The sequence below is a fragment of the Nannospalax galili genome, unplaced genomic scaffold (genome assembly GCF_000622305.1).
Source record: "Nannospalax galili isolate Female #2095 unplaced genomic scaffold, S.galili_v1.0 scaffold459, whole genome shotgun sequence".
Taxonomy (NCBI): Eukaryota; Metazoa; Chordata; class Mammalia; order Rodentia; family Spalacidae; genus Nannospalax; species Nannospalax galili.
Window position 1 is genome coordinate 809,460 of NW_008344211.1, and position 14,257 is coordinate 823,716.

Here is a 14,257-nt window from a genome sequence, read left to right on the forward strand (position 1 = left end):
CGCCCTCGCGGGGTGACGCACGGGCCACCCGGCCCGGCCTGGGACGACGAAGTTCCACAGCGCAGAGCCGGCGCTCTGTGATGACGCTAAGGCAGAGGGGCGCGGCCGTGAGGCGCGGGGGGCGGGGCCGTCTCGTGACGCCATTGCGGTGCCGTCGCGGCGGTGACGCGCGCGGGCCGCCCTGCCTAGACAGGGGGCGGCGGCGGAGGCCTGGCCCGGGATGGCGATGTTCCGCAGCCTGGTGGCCTCGGCGCAGCAGCGGCAGCCGCAGGCCGGGCCCGCGGGCGGAGACAGCGGCTTGGAAGCGCAGTTCAGCTGCCCCATCTGCCTGGAGGTGTACCACCGGCCCGTGGCCATCGGCAGCTGCGGCCACACGTGAGCGCGCGCGCCGGTAGCCCACGGGAGGGGGGTCCAGGCTGGGGTCCGGGCGAGCGGCCGCGCTGGGATGCGAGCACGCAGGCCCTGCCCTCTGCGCGGAGAGGCAGCTGCCGGGCCCCTACCCACCGGCCGCACCCGAGCCGGGGGACGCCCTGCACCCGCCCGGCCCCGCGCGCTGCCAACCGCCGCCGGCTGCTCCGGGGCGGCGGCCGCGGCCCTGGACCGAGCGCGGGGGTTCGGGCTTGCAGAGACCCGGCGGGCAGTTGTAAATAAATGACTTGTGGCTTTTGCAGTCCACTCTCAACCCCATGTCTGCTCGTTTTGACTACCAAGGAAAGGAGTTCCCTTAAGTTAGGGGGAGGGGCTTATTTGGAGCCTGGTGCTGTTTTGTTTTGAAGGACTTGGGCTACTCTGAACGTGGAGCTGCCAGCCAGGCAGGCCCGAAGGGACCCAGACACCAAGCATCTTCCTAGGTTGTCCAGCTGAGCCAGGACCTCCCTCCAGCTGGCTCCTCCTCGGTGTTTCAGGAAACTTGAGACTGACTCCTCTCTGCAGGGAGCCGTGTTCTAGGCCTCTGGAGCTCCAGCCTTGTTGGGAGGAAGTCAAGATAGTGTCTGCTCTATGACCTCCCCAAGTACAGATGCAGATGGAGAGAGGGCAGGAGGCCGTCCCGGCAGAGGGCTAAGCTGCTAAGGAAGTGGGGCGCTCCAGGGCTGTAGGCTGGGCAAAGTGCACCCAGGCTGGTGGGAGGCCCTAGGACATTTTGCCAACAGAGGCAGCTGACTTTGGAGGCTCCTGATGCAGAGGAAAATGGGACTACTGGGTGGGCGTGTGCCTGCTAGTCATCCAGGAGGTGGCAGGGACTGCATCTTCATCCAGACCTGCCTTCACTTTCCCTGCCCCCGGTGTCAGGTGGTGTCAGGCTGCACAGCTCTGCTGAACTGTCTTGGAAGGGCATAACTCCTACTCAGTCTCATGCTCTGTTCTGGCAAGGCAGGCTTTGATCAGGACCCATTTCTTATAGGCACACATGAGTGGGCGTCTTACTGTGTGTTCTGTGAGGCCTGTCTTGGGCCTCATGTTTGAACGCCTTGTCTCCAGCACCTTCACCCTAACATAGGCCACTGCTTTTCCTTTCCTAGTCTGCACCGGTTGGTATTTGCCCTCCTCCCCACAACCCCCAATCTTAAGATGCTGTCTGTCCGGCAAGACACAGACTGTACAGGTTTGAAAGCATGTCGTCCTGCAAGAGCCATTTGTCCAGCCTCCACAGTGAAAAGGTGTCCCTGCATTCTGTGCTGGCTCCATTTTCCTGGCTGTCCTCATCACCTTTAATTTTCTCCCCGTGTCTGTCAGGTGTAGTATGTATTCACATGACCACAAGGACTCTTAGGGACTCTTAGATCACTTTTTAAAATTCACTGATTTTTTTTTTCCTCCCATCTGTGAGCCACCTGACCAGAAGCAGTCTCCTTCCTTAGTTCTCTTGTCAGTGCAGCCCTGCAGTGTAGTTGTCCTGGCACCTGGACAGGGGAGGGAGAGGATGTGGGAAGAGCTTTCAGACTGCAGGTGCAGACAAGGGGCTTGCCAGTGGGGTCCTGCCTGGTTTCTCCAGGAACTTCCCAGGGTCACAGAGAAGCTATACCTGGGCGGTGAGCCAGATCAGGTCAAAAAGCAGGTGGGCTGGAATGTGAGCAATCTTGAGATTGCCCAGAAAGCCTTCACAAGGCAACCTTGCCTGAGGGGACTGGTTTACTCCAAGATACCTGAATCCCTAGCCTGTCCAGGAGCACAGGAAGGGGTGATGCATTAATAGTGCCCTGTAGCTTCAAATCCATCCTCAGCAGAACCGAGTGCCTGGGGGAAGAGCTGGCCCCATACCCACTGCCCTCAGCTGCTTCATTTGGCAGAGAAGCTGCCCAGCACCAGACTCTGTGTGGATGCAGGTGGGAACTCTCTGTGGGAGAAGTGTGCTCTAGAAACCAGGCCAAGAGCTGGGCCCCACCATGTGGATGCTTCATTATACTTAGCTCCTTAGGGATTGTGACTTGGGACAGTGACTCTGTAGACAAGCCAGCATCCTTGAGACTCCCTTGCACCCTAAGGAGGAGAATAGGTACCTTCCTTTCTACCTCCACCAGTACCTTCTTTACAGGCCGGTTACTCCCATCTCTGCCGGGAGCCCTTTACCATCTACCAGTGAAGTGGCCATGACCTGGTACCAGGCTTGTTCATGTGGCTTTGCTTTCCATGTGGATTTTAATGGTTTCATTGAGGTAGAATTCAGAGCAGCAGAGTTTGCTCTTTCATAGTATAGACTCCAAGCCAGGAATGGTGGTTCCCACCAGCAATCCCAGCACTCAGGAGACTGAGGTAGGAAAATCATGAGTTCTACCATAAAGTGAGCTCTTGTGCCAAAAAATTAAAAATTAAGACCAAAGCTATTTTAAGAAGTGTAGCCAGGCATGGTGGCTCATGCCTTTAATTCCAGCATTTGAGTGGCAGAGGCAAGCACATCTCAGTGAGATCAAAGGCTGACCTGGTCTCTATAGTGAGTTCCAGGCCAGCTGGGGCTACAGGGGGACCCTGTCTCAAAAAGACAAAAGTGTAGACCTTCCTGGTGTGGTGGTGCATGCCTTTAATCCCAGCACTGGAGAGGCAGAAGCAGGTGAATCTCACAGAGATCAAGGCCAGCCTGGTCTACATAACAAATTTCAGATTAGCTGGGGCTACAGGGAGACCCTGTCTCAATAAGACAAAAAAAAAAAAAAAAAAGCATAGAGCCCGTTGGTTTTTAGTACGTTCAGAATTACATAACCTTTAACACCACTTAGACCATTCACTACCCCCAAAAGAGGTCAGTGACCACCTGCACTTGCACCCTTGGCAGCCACCGATCAGCTTCTCTTGGGATTGATCTGTGCTGCACATTTCATAGAAATAGTACCACACAGTGTATGTGGTCTTCTGTACTGGGCTTCTTTCCCTCAGCATCCTGTCAACCTGCTTCCAGGTAGTGTGTTGTCTAAGATCCACTCCTTTTCATGGGCAAGTAACAGTCCTACACAGCTTTGTGCACCTACCATCTGCTGATACACACTGGGCTCTTGTCACTTTTTGCAGCTGGGAATGCTGGCTGTGTGGGTCTTTGTAGGCCCCCACTGTGCACCATCTTGCCAGCACCTGTGGGGGCTGGCTGAGGTAGGAGGACTGGCTGGCTGTTCAGCCAACCAGATCCTAGGGCCGGTGACAGACCATCCTCAGCTACTTGCTAGGGCACTAAGGGGTGGGTGTGTGGGTGAGGGTGAGGTAGGTGACAAGGGAGCTACCTCTTGACTGCAGGAACGTGCTCCTTAGAATCCTTTCTCACTTCCTGGTGTCAGGTCTCAGCCTGTTCTCTTAGCTCAGCTAACACAACTTGCCAGGTGTCCAGAAACCAGGGTGCAGGAGCCCTTGGCTCTCCCTGAGTTGTGGGCTACCTGTCCTCACAGCAAAGAGGACCTTCTCTTGAGATCTCATGATGACACAGGGAACTCTGGCTGAGTCATCTGTAAATTCAGGAATATTCTCACATCCCCTCTGGCCAACATGGCTCCTTGTCCCCACCCCACAGCCTGTGAGCAGTCCCAAGGAGAAGTAAAACTGCACATGGGCTTCCTGATGCTTCCTCAGTCTGAAGTTGCCATCTTTCTGGGGGCTGAATCAGCCTCCCCTCTCTCTAAGTACCACCCTCAAGGCTGGGGGTCCATCTTTTGTCCTGTGTTCCAGGCACCACTAAAGGCCCCTCGGCACTTGTGGTTTCATGCAGACCTCACTCCACAATTACACTTTTTTCCTTCTCTTGCTCCCACTAGTGGGAGTTGGTGCAAACATCAGCTGGGGGTGTGGGCAGTCAAAGGCAGGACTCCTGCCGCTGGCGTCCTGGAGCATGCCAGCAAGAGCTCAGGTCCTTGTAGAGCTTCAGTGTCCAGCACCTGAGCCAGCCCAAGCACCCTCCTGTCACCAAGCCTTGACTCACATGGTACAAGAGCTCCTGCTGGCTGGAACACAGTCCGGGGCACTCACCTGGCCAGTCTTGGCCATGCAGTGAATCCAGAGTCCTGGGCCCTGGCATTTCCTTCCTCACAGTTGTTAGTGACCTTACTCCCTGTCCCCTGAGCTAATGCCCTGACTCCTGAGTGCTGCTCTCCATCACTTATGATCAGGAACCCTTCAAGAAAGTATCTGGTATCGGCCCCAGTGAAAGCTTTCTGGGATATGGGCAACAGAGCTAGTGTTTCAGATGCAGGAGGGCCCAGCAGCTGGAGGGATGGATCATTTTCTAGCTAAGTCCGGCTGGGGGGCATGAGCAAAGGAGCGACTGTCCAGAACCATCAGTAGTGACTGGGGAGCTGTCCTGCATGTGCCGACATGGCGGAAGTAGCCTCAGGCCCATGTCACCCGCAGGTTCTGTGGGGAATGCCTCCAGCCGTGTCTGCAGGTGCCGTCTCCCTTGTGTCCACTCTGCCGCCTGCCCTTCGACCCCAAGAAAGTGGACAAGGCCACCCACGTAGAGAAGCAGCTCTCATCTTACAAGGCACCCTGCCGGGGTTGCACCAAGAAGGTACCGGCCCTGCTCGGGCTTCCTGAGGCTGGGGGGCCCTGGGTGGGGCGGCTTCCGCCCATGGTTCTGCTTCCGCAGAGGAGTGGGGTGCATGGGCTGCCATCCCTTCCTGTTGAGTAACTGCCTCTGCTCCACTGTGAGGCCATCTGCCAGACCTTGCTGCTGCTCCTTCCAGAGGCCCAAGGAAGCAGTGCTGTCCAGGGCGCCTGACCTGGGCTCAGCTGACTTCAGCATGTTGTAGCTGATGTGGATTCCATAGATGCAGACTGGGCATTCAGGCTGTGACAAGTCAAGGGAGCTCTGAGGTGGGCGGTAGAGCCAGACAGTTAGGGCCCTTTAAATGTGAACCCCTTGTAGCTGATACTGTTGCCAGTCCTGAGTGTGAGCACTGCTGCCCACATCCTTACAGCATTCTGTCCCCAGTCTGCCTGGCTCCCACCTTCCGTGGTACCCACGCAGCTCACCACAGGGTGGGAGGCCCCTTTGTTTCCACAGTTCCTGGGGAACAAGCAGCTGGGAACACATTTACAATTTACATTTCAGACACTGCTGTGTCTCCAGTTAATAGTCTATTAACTTGTCACAGAGTCCTGAAGATCACCAGGCAGATGAACTGGGGCTGCTCTCGCCAGGGTAGTGAGAATGAGCCAGCTTCTTGGTACTTGAGTGTTTGGGTTAGGTCTTTTCTCCTAGAGAGATGAGGTCAAAATCCTGTGACTATCACATGTGAAGTGGCCCTGCCCCTTTCCTGGGCACCTCAGTTCTCTAAGCTGGGTCTTCTGGAGCATGTCTCCTTACATGGATGCTCAGCTGGGGCAGGTGACCCCAAGGAGACCCTCTTGAACCCTTTAGTCCTGGGTGTAAACTCTGGATGCCGAGGACGGTGTCCTCATTCACCCACCAAGGCTGGTGTCTTCACATGCCCTCCTTCCTCTTCAGTCCTGTGATGTGTCTACCCCAGCTTTGGTGTGTACCAGGGGTCAGAACCTTGTGTTCACCCTCAAGGGAAGGCTGGCCCTGGCTCTGTTTCTTCTGGGCCACTCACTTGAGCCATGCTGAGATAAGCCTCTCCCTGGTGAGCATCCTCTCCCCTTCCCCATCCCCCGTTTCTACACCAGGCTGTTGCCCTTGGCCAGCTCACCCTGGCATGGCCATGTGGACTGGGAATGGGACCAGCTGGTTCGTAGTTCTATCACACTGTTGTGCTTTTCACCCCTAAAGGTGTTTGGCAGAGAAGGAATCCCCCACTGGTTCCTGCTGGGAGGTGTGGGGCTTTTTCCCTAATAAATGCCAATCTCTTCCCTCCCTGGAACAGCTTCCCACATGGAGCTGTCTCTAGGAAGTTTGGGCACAGGATGTGCCTGTCCTGAGGGGCTGGTGGCATGCATCTGCGTTGAGGCCGTGACCACTGCTGTGTCTTTGTGGCTCACTGGAGACATGAGTCCTTCTGTCTTCATGTGGTGTCTCTTCCTCACTAGGGCCCTCCCAGAAACCTCAGCTGTAGGTTGCTGCTCAGAGCCTTTGATGTTTTAGGAACAGAAGGGACATGTCTGCTGCTACAGGTGGCTCTTATGGGTCATTCTCTGTCCCTGCTGCCTGAGGTCTCCTTGACCTGCCTGGCACTGCTTTTCCCATCTCCTAGGTGACACTGGCGAAGATGAGAGTGCACATTTCCTCCTGCCTCAAGGTCCAGGAGCAGATGGCTAACTGCCCAAAATTCGTCCCTGTGGTGCCCACATCCCAGCCTGTCCCCAGGTAGGTAGCTTTTGGGGTGGGGAGGGGAATACCTTAGGTGTGAGACTCAAATGGGCAGAGTGAGGGCAATTCCCAGACAAAAGGTGAATAGGGTAAAGGAGAGGACGGGAGTTTTCTTAGGAATCTTGTGCTTCTCCTTGGGCTGCAGGGTGTGGGTGCGAGCCAGGCTGGTCTTCAGGTTTCTAATGCTGTCTCTTTCCTATCTGCAGCCTGAGGCCACTGGCACCTGTGCTGTCCTCAGAGGGGAGGGCAGGTGTTTGGGAGAAGTGGGTGCAGGGAGGGTCTCAACCCTAGCCCCAGCCTTGCTGAATGTCCTCCCACCCCCAGCAACATCCCCAATCGGTCAACCTTCGCCTGCCCCTATTGCGGTGCCCGAAACCTAGACCAGCAGGAGCTGGTGAAGCACTGCGTGGAGAGCCACCGCAGCGACCCCAACCGGGTGGTGAGCATCAAAAGCACAGAGTTCCTCCCTGCTCTGAGGGGAACATAGGAGAACAGAAGCCCAGCCTCGGGGGCAGGGGAGGGTGGCAGTATCTCAGCAGCCCCTGGCAAAATCCAAGGGAACATTACAGTGGGGTGTAGTTGAGGAGATGGGGAGGCCTCTCCCTGTTAACACTGGCCCCTCTGTTCCAGGTGTGTCCCATCTGTTCAGCAATGCCCTGGGGGGACCCCAGCTACAAAAGCGCCAACTTCTTGCAGCACCTGCTGCACCGGCACAAGTTCTCCTATGACACCTTCGTGGTAGGTGTGCTCAGCTTCCCTTGGGCTCTCCAGAGTGGCCCCTGCCAGGGCGTGTCAGAACTAAGACCCAGTGACCACTGGAGGGCACCAGGCCTCCAAGCTCAAGGGCCTCTGCTCCTGGGTCCTGGGTCCCTTGGTTCTCTGGCCCTCCCTAAGACAGTACCTTGGGCCTGAAGCAGCCTCAGGGACAGTGTTTCAGGTGGGCCAGGTTTCCTTCTGGTGCTTCTGGAGAGAAACTGGAGGGACTGTCCCAGGAGCACCTGCCCCTTCCCCTACCAGGTCAGGAGGGTACAGCCCACTTACAAACCCTCCACCTAGGCTCTTACCTCCAGGCATACTTCCCTCATCTCTGCCATCACCTGTAGCCTTCAGCCTCTCAGGACTTCCTGTCTTTCTGGTCCCCATGGCTGGAGGTCTTGCTGCCTCGCTTGACTTTCATTTCAGAAACTCCAGTTCTTGGCTAGAAAAATGGGTCATTGGGTGAAGGTTTCTGCTGCCAAACCTAACAACCTGAATTCAATCCCTGGGACCCATGTGGTGGAAGGAAAGAACTGACTCCCACACATGATTCTGGCATGCACATACCCACACGTATACACACATGCACATGAAAGAAATAAGATATGAAACCCAATTTGTACCATCGGAAGGGGAAGAATAGCTCAATCCACAGAACCCGGCCCCCTCAGGCAAGGTCATGAATCTGCAGACTGCTGTCCTGCACACATGGGCCCAGGCCACCCTCTAGAGCCTGCTGGGAAAGAACTAGGGAAGTTGGATGAAGGTGGGTGGGGTTACCAGTGTGGATGGAGCTCTAGTACCCCAAGGACTTCAGTGAAGGGAGGCATGGGACCACAGTGACAGCAGGTCTGTCTGGGCTGACTAGCACAGAGGAGGTGGACTGGCTGCTGGGACTAGGGCTCTGCGGAGTCCTCCCAACCCTTCCCTGCTCATCTCTGCTGCTTGCTTCCAGGACTATAGCATTGACGAAGAAGCTGCCTTCCAGGCTGCCCTGGCTCTGTCCCTCTCTGAGAACTGAGGCACAGCCTGGCTACCTGCCCCAAACCTGGGGTGGAAGATACCCTCCCACCTCAAGGGACAGGGATGTTGCCCTCCTGCTCTGGCACCTGCAACAGGAACACGCCTGGCTGGGCCAAGTGGAGTCTCACACGAGGAGAGCTGGTCCCAGAGTCCCTAGGGCCAGGACGCTGGCTAGCTGGCCCCTTGCCGTCAGCAGGGCTGCTGGGCCCTGTCCAGCAGCACTGGGTCATTGGTGCTTTGAGGGGCAGGTGCTGGCCGTTGGGTTAGGGCAGTCGGCTGCCTCTTCCCATGATGTCCTCATGTGGAGGAGAATGGGGTGCCCTGAGCTGTGCCCCAGCAGGACCGAGGGAGGAGGCACCTGCCCAAGGCCGCCAGCCCACCCGGTCCCCAGCTTCGCTTCCACCGTGAGCATTTGGTACTGGCTTTTGTGATACTTAGGAGCCCTGCATTTTTCTATCTATCCTGTGATAACCTTTCCACATTTTATAGCGCAGAGTCAAAGCAGCCCCTCTTCATATCACAGTGTCTGTTTGACTAGGAAGAATAGTATTTTTATGGAGCATTTACAAAGTTATATTTTTAAAAAAAAAAACAAAAAAACAATCAAAAATAAATGTGTGGGATCAGTGCAAAGAGGGAAGGAGTGGTGGGCACAGCCATGAGGGTGACCAGGGTTTCGCCTGTGCGTGGGACAGAGGTGGTATCCCCAGGCCACTTGCTGTTTGAGGGCTCTTGTTTGCTGGTTTCTTTTTGATGACCACGAAGAAATCTCAACACCCTTGGCTATTTGCTGTGGCTGTACCCAGCAGATGCAGGGCAGCCCAGGCTGGACAGGGATCTTCTTCTGCCCCAGAAACTGTCCTCTGTCCACTGCACCCTTCAGAGCCAACCACGTCTGCCCCCTGCCTTGGCAGAGCTGTCAGAGGCCAAACTGGCCTGCTTGGTGGCAGGTCAGGCAAGAAAACATTTGTCAACTCTGGTTTGGTCACGGCATCAATTATCGCTGTCTTTTAAAGTTTAAATAAAATGTCTCCAAGCATCATGGCAGTCTTGGGGCTGGGTTCACTCAGGGTCTCCTGGGGTCGCCAGCCTGTCCTCTGTGTCCATCTGCAGGTCCTTCCTCCCGGATTATTGTGCCATTGTGTGCCCTTGGCCTAGCTTCCCTGGCCTCTGGGGGCCTACAGAGGAATGGAGACATTGTACCAGCTCCTGACAGCCTCCAGTTCCTGTTTCTCACCAGCCTGAGGCTGGCTCCTGGGAGGTAGGCCAGCTGCTCAGGACTCTTCCAGGGAACACTTCCAGGGCATAGGGCACCCTGCTGTCCTCTAAAACCAAGGGCCTCTAAAAGTTGAGGAGAGCTGGAGTTAGTGGTTCATGCCTAGAATAGCACTCAGGAGGCAGAGGCAGGAGGATTTCTGGAGTTCAAGGCCAGCCTGGCCTACATGGCAAATTCCAGGTCAGCAAAGATTACAAATAAAACACTGTAAACAAAATAACAAGTTGGGCATGGTGACACACACCTTTGATCCCAGTACTCGAGAAGAAGCTTGCAGATCTCTGTGAGATGGAGGCCAGCCTGGTCTACTTAGGTTCCAGGCCAGTTGGGGCTACAGGGAAAGCCTCTCTAAACAACAACAACAACAAAAAACACAATAATCATCATAAATTTAAAAACTCAGGAATCACCTGGCAGCCAGTCCCACAGCGGATGGCCATTATGAATAGACTGCTATCACCTGCCTCTCTGTCCCACTTGGTTCTCGGGGTGGCACTCAGTAGCAGGCCTCTGTTACCATTCACACTTAAGTAGAAGGTCTCCCCAGGCTGTAACTTGAGGGGCCCTGGTTCCTGGACAAACAACAGCTTGTAAGAAACAGTCACCTTCAGATTCCCATCTGTCTAGCTCCCATGGCTGGGAGGCCCTTGCGGGGCAGTGTTAGGTTCTGGGGTCGGCAGTGCTGCAGCAAGCCTGGCCTCCCCATGCCTTCCAAAAGTGGGGCTTTGCTGAGCTATCCACATCTGAGAGCCCTCAGAGCAGGACAGGGCTTGCTTATCCCCTGGCTGCTAGCCAAGCTCAGCACTTCCAGGGCAGCTACTCACTGCCCAGCGGGAGCTGAGGTGCAGTTCTCACAGGCCCAGGCCTGAGCTATGATGGACTGCAGTGACACATGGAGCCCTCACAGGGCATGACCTCGTGCCTAGGGAGCCCTGGAGGCAGCTTTGGGGCCTGTCACAGCAGGCCCTGACCTGAGCAGCACCCCTCTGCTTGAGATGAATGAGTTGCTGCGTGTCGCACCTTGGTGGCCTCAGTGCAGGCCTGGTCTTTAAGGCTCCTCAAAGCTGCAGCGCCGGCAAGCCTCTGGGCCCAGGGAAGGGAGGGCGAACAGCAGATTGTGAAGTCATGACCATGGCTACTTGGCATAAGTGGCTGAGGCTACGGGACAGCCTGACCTTCTGGATGTGGCTCTGCTTCTGGGCAGCACAGGCAGAGTATCTGGGAACCAACCAGACCAAGTGAGACCCTCAGGCCCCGCACACTGTGGCATCTGGTTCCATCCCTCAAGAGGTGGGGCAGGAAAAGGAAGAGGCTCACCCAGCTGCTCCTGCTGTGATGGGAGGCAGACGCAGAGGCAGGAGGGGACCCCTCTCCTGTGTCCCCTCACTGGCCACTGTCCTTACTGAGTAAGGGACTCTTCTGGGTGAACCACAACCACTACTACTGCAGGCAACGCAGTCCCTGAGAGGTAGGAGTGAGGAGAAGGCGTCCTGCACTGCACACAGCTCCCTAAACTTGTCCATCATTTCTGGAACATTCCACCCCATGAAGTCCAATTCATGCCCTCTCTGTCTGGGCCTGCAGGCCTTCTACCCCATTCCTTGGGGCTGCCGGTGAGAGCCCTGAGGCTACCTTCAAGGCTCTGGGATGGGACATAACCTATACCTCCTACATCCAGGAAGGTTTACACCCTCCCCAGTTCATCTAGACTTCTAGAGAGTGCACCCCACCAGCAAAGCTGTGGGACAGCATCCGGCTGAAGGCAACATCACAGTCTCGTGTGCCCCCCCCCCATTTTGAGGCAATTCCATGAGTTTCTGGAGGGGACAACGAAGCCCAAGGAAGGTAGGAAATAGACAAGACAGTTGTCAGCAGACCCCTGCCATGCAACAGTGAGGCAGCCTTGGGCTCAGAAAGCAGCAGACCACCCCTTGTATATTCTGACAGAATCCTTGTTGGAGCCAAGTAGCTGGACTCTGAAACTGGGCTGCCCCAGAGAACGGGCCGTAACCTCTCATAAGCTTGCAGCATACCAGCTTCTTGCTACAGTTACTTTGTGAGGGTTGCCAGAGGTGGGGGGAAGAACAGATTCCCAGACTGTGGGCAAATCAGCCTGTGATCAGGTGGCCCCTGTCCCATGCTGGGTGGGTGCCCGGTGGCTGTGCAGTAGCTCGGATGTGAGTGGTTCATCATCTCTAGACTGGGAGTTCTGTAAGCCAAGTTCTTCCCCCGACCCCGGGTTAGTTAGGATGCTCAACACCTCAGGAAGCCAGCTGGGCCTCCCTTGTCTCCCCCACAACCATCCTCCCCCAGCCTATGCTGCTGTGCCCTGCGGGATCTAGTGTCAGAAGTTTGGGCTGGCAGCAACATGTCCTTAGTTTCAGGTTATGCAACAGCACTGAAAGCTAGCAGCCTGCTTCCTAGAAAGCACCCTAGTCACAGGTACCTGGGATGTTCTCCTTAGGAAAGGGTCAGGTGGTGAGCCAGAGGCAAAACCTCAGAGATGGAGATCCTTAGCCCTAGGACTCTGCCAGTTACCCATACCTCTGAGTCTTGGGAGCCCTGTGTGCTCCCCCACAGTAGCAGGGCAGATGCAATAGATGTGATTTCCAAGATTCCAGTCTTGTGTGCCCCAGCAGCTGCCTCCCAAACCAAGCTGCCAGTGCACCTCACCCATCCGGTGCACCTGCAGACTGGAGTCTTGCCTTCCCTTGATCCTTTTGGCAAATCTGTGCCGGGCCTTGGAATTCACCTGCTTTGTGAAAGAACATCTCAGTCTGTGCACACAAGACCCTAGAGAAAATGCAGAAACTACTGTTCCTGTTGCACGGATGAAGTTTTTGGAGCCCCTATTCCAAGCCTGCCTAGGAGAGGACAGGGTGAGGCCCTCCTGCTTCCTACTTAGCTCGCCTGGAAATCGAGGCATCTGCAGGAGACTAACCCTTGACCCAGGTCTGAGAGAGGCTGGCTGTATATGAAACACCTGGGCGAGCCAGCCCCAAGCTGGGAACAAGTGCAGAAAGTCCGTCTCGGTTGCCCTCCTTTTGGGCCCTCCCCACCCTCTCTCTAAACAAACACGGTCAGCACCAAGGGCTGAGGTCCAAGAGCTCGCTAGAAAACCCAAGGAGTATCACCAACCAAGGTCACTTGGTAGTAAGTGGGGAGCTTTCTGTAGGGCAAGAGCAAAGACCCCAGTCGCCTATTCTGAGCCTCAGGCCAAGGAAGTGGGAAGATGGGTCCTGCTGTGGCCCCTCAAGAGCTCTTTATCCCAGGCAAGAGCAGGGAGAAGAAAAGCTGGAAAGGCTGTTTACAGACTGCAACTCCCCATGTTAGCAAACCAGTTCTGAACTTCAGAAATCCTGGGAGACAATAGAGAACCCACGTGCACGGGAAGACAGGACACTAGGAGCAGGGGACAGCGACACAGGTGACCCCACAAAGCTGCCGCATTGCTGCAGGGCAGACCCTGGCCTGCTACTGCAACTTGTCCAGGATGCCATCTGTACCAGTGTCATGAACTGCTGGAAGAGTTACACACTGTGGGGTATATAAACAGATGTGTTCTGGAGGCCAGAAGTCCGTTGGACAGTGAAGGAAGGTGACAAGGGCTGCTTCTAGTGGCTGATCAGGCCTCCATCCTGACGTACCAGCCACCCCTATGCAGCCCCTGTCCTGATACCATAACTGCCCCCCGCCCTCTTTATGAGGACACTAATCATTGGGTTAGAGCCCACCTTAATGACCTTTTGAATTAGTGACATCTACAAAGACTTAGTATTTGAATCAAGTCACATGCATAGGCATGTCACCTTGAAGGGACACAATCTAAGCCATGGGGTGCTTGTCACTGTGTTTCACCCTCATTGCCAGTGTTGATGGCTGTTCTGTGGCCAGCCCCAAGTATTTCTAGGTGCTGCTGGGAGCTGCTCAGAGCACTGCTGAGGCCTATGAGTTGGTCCCCAGATCTGGACTTCTGCCGTAGAAGCTGGGTGTCCAGCACTGCACACGGGCAGCAGAGGAGTCCGGGTATTCAAGCAGCAGTGTGGCATCGTAAAAGCAAAGCCTCACTGGCTGAGGCGAGCCTCCCTCCCACTGAGGGGGCTTCCCACCACAGGGGGCTTGGATTTTAAAACCCCAGTACTGCAAACAACTATTCTCTCTTACTCTAGGGGACCTGCCAGGAGTCATAGCTGAAGAATGAGCCATCATCACAAGCACAAAGGGGGAGCCTGAGAAGTGGAGACCTTAAGCTCTCTTCAGGGTAGTGAGTTGTGGCTCCCCAAAGGGCCACTGACCCCACTTCAAAAGTGGATCCATATCCAGGTGTGGTGGCGCACGCCTGTAGTCCCAGCACTTGGGAGACAGAGGCAGGTGGATCTCTGTGAGTTCAAGGCCAGCCTGGTCTGCATAGTGAGTTCCAGGACAGCTGGGACTACGGGGTGACCCTGCTTCAAAAAGACCAA

The 14,257-nt window shown here is 55.6% G+C and overlaps 1 protein-coding gene across 1 annotated transcript; it reads left to right on the top strand.

The window, feature by feature from the left end:
* Window positions 1–150: 150 nt before the first annotated feature.
* Window positions 151–9,560, top strand: Rnf166 (ring finger protein 166). Its single transcript, XM_008840545.3, has 6 exons — window positions 151–375; window positions 4,825–4,981; window positions 6,624–6,736; window positions 7,064–7,178; window positions 7,370–7,477; window positions 8,451–9,560. The coding sequence occupies exons 1-6, from the start codon at window positions 221–223 to the stop codon at window positions 8,514–8,516; spliced, it is 714 nt and encodes a 237-aa protein (XP_008838767.1). The 5' UTR covers window positions 151–220; the 3' UTR covers window positions 8,517–9,560.
* The last annotated feature ends 4,697 nt before the right edge of the window (window positions 9,561–14,257 follow it).

What these genes read in the sequence shown, in the direction of transcription:
- Rnf166 (XM_008840545.3), top strand. Translation starts at nt 221, where the DNA reads ATGGCGATGTTCCGCAGCCTGGTGGCCTCGGCGCAGCAGCGGCAGCCG. An exon ending in ACATCCCAGCCTGTCCCCAG is followed by an intron (nt 6,737 to 7,063) that starts GTAGGTAGCTTT and finishes TCCCACCCCCAG; the next exon opens with CAACATCCCCAATCGGTCAA. An exon ending in GCAGCGACCCCAACCGGGTG is followed by an intron (nt 7,179 to 7,369) that starts GTGAGCATCAAA and finishes CCTCTGTTCCAG; the next exon opens with GTGTGTCCCATCTGTTCAGC.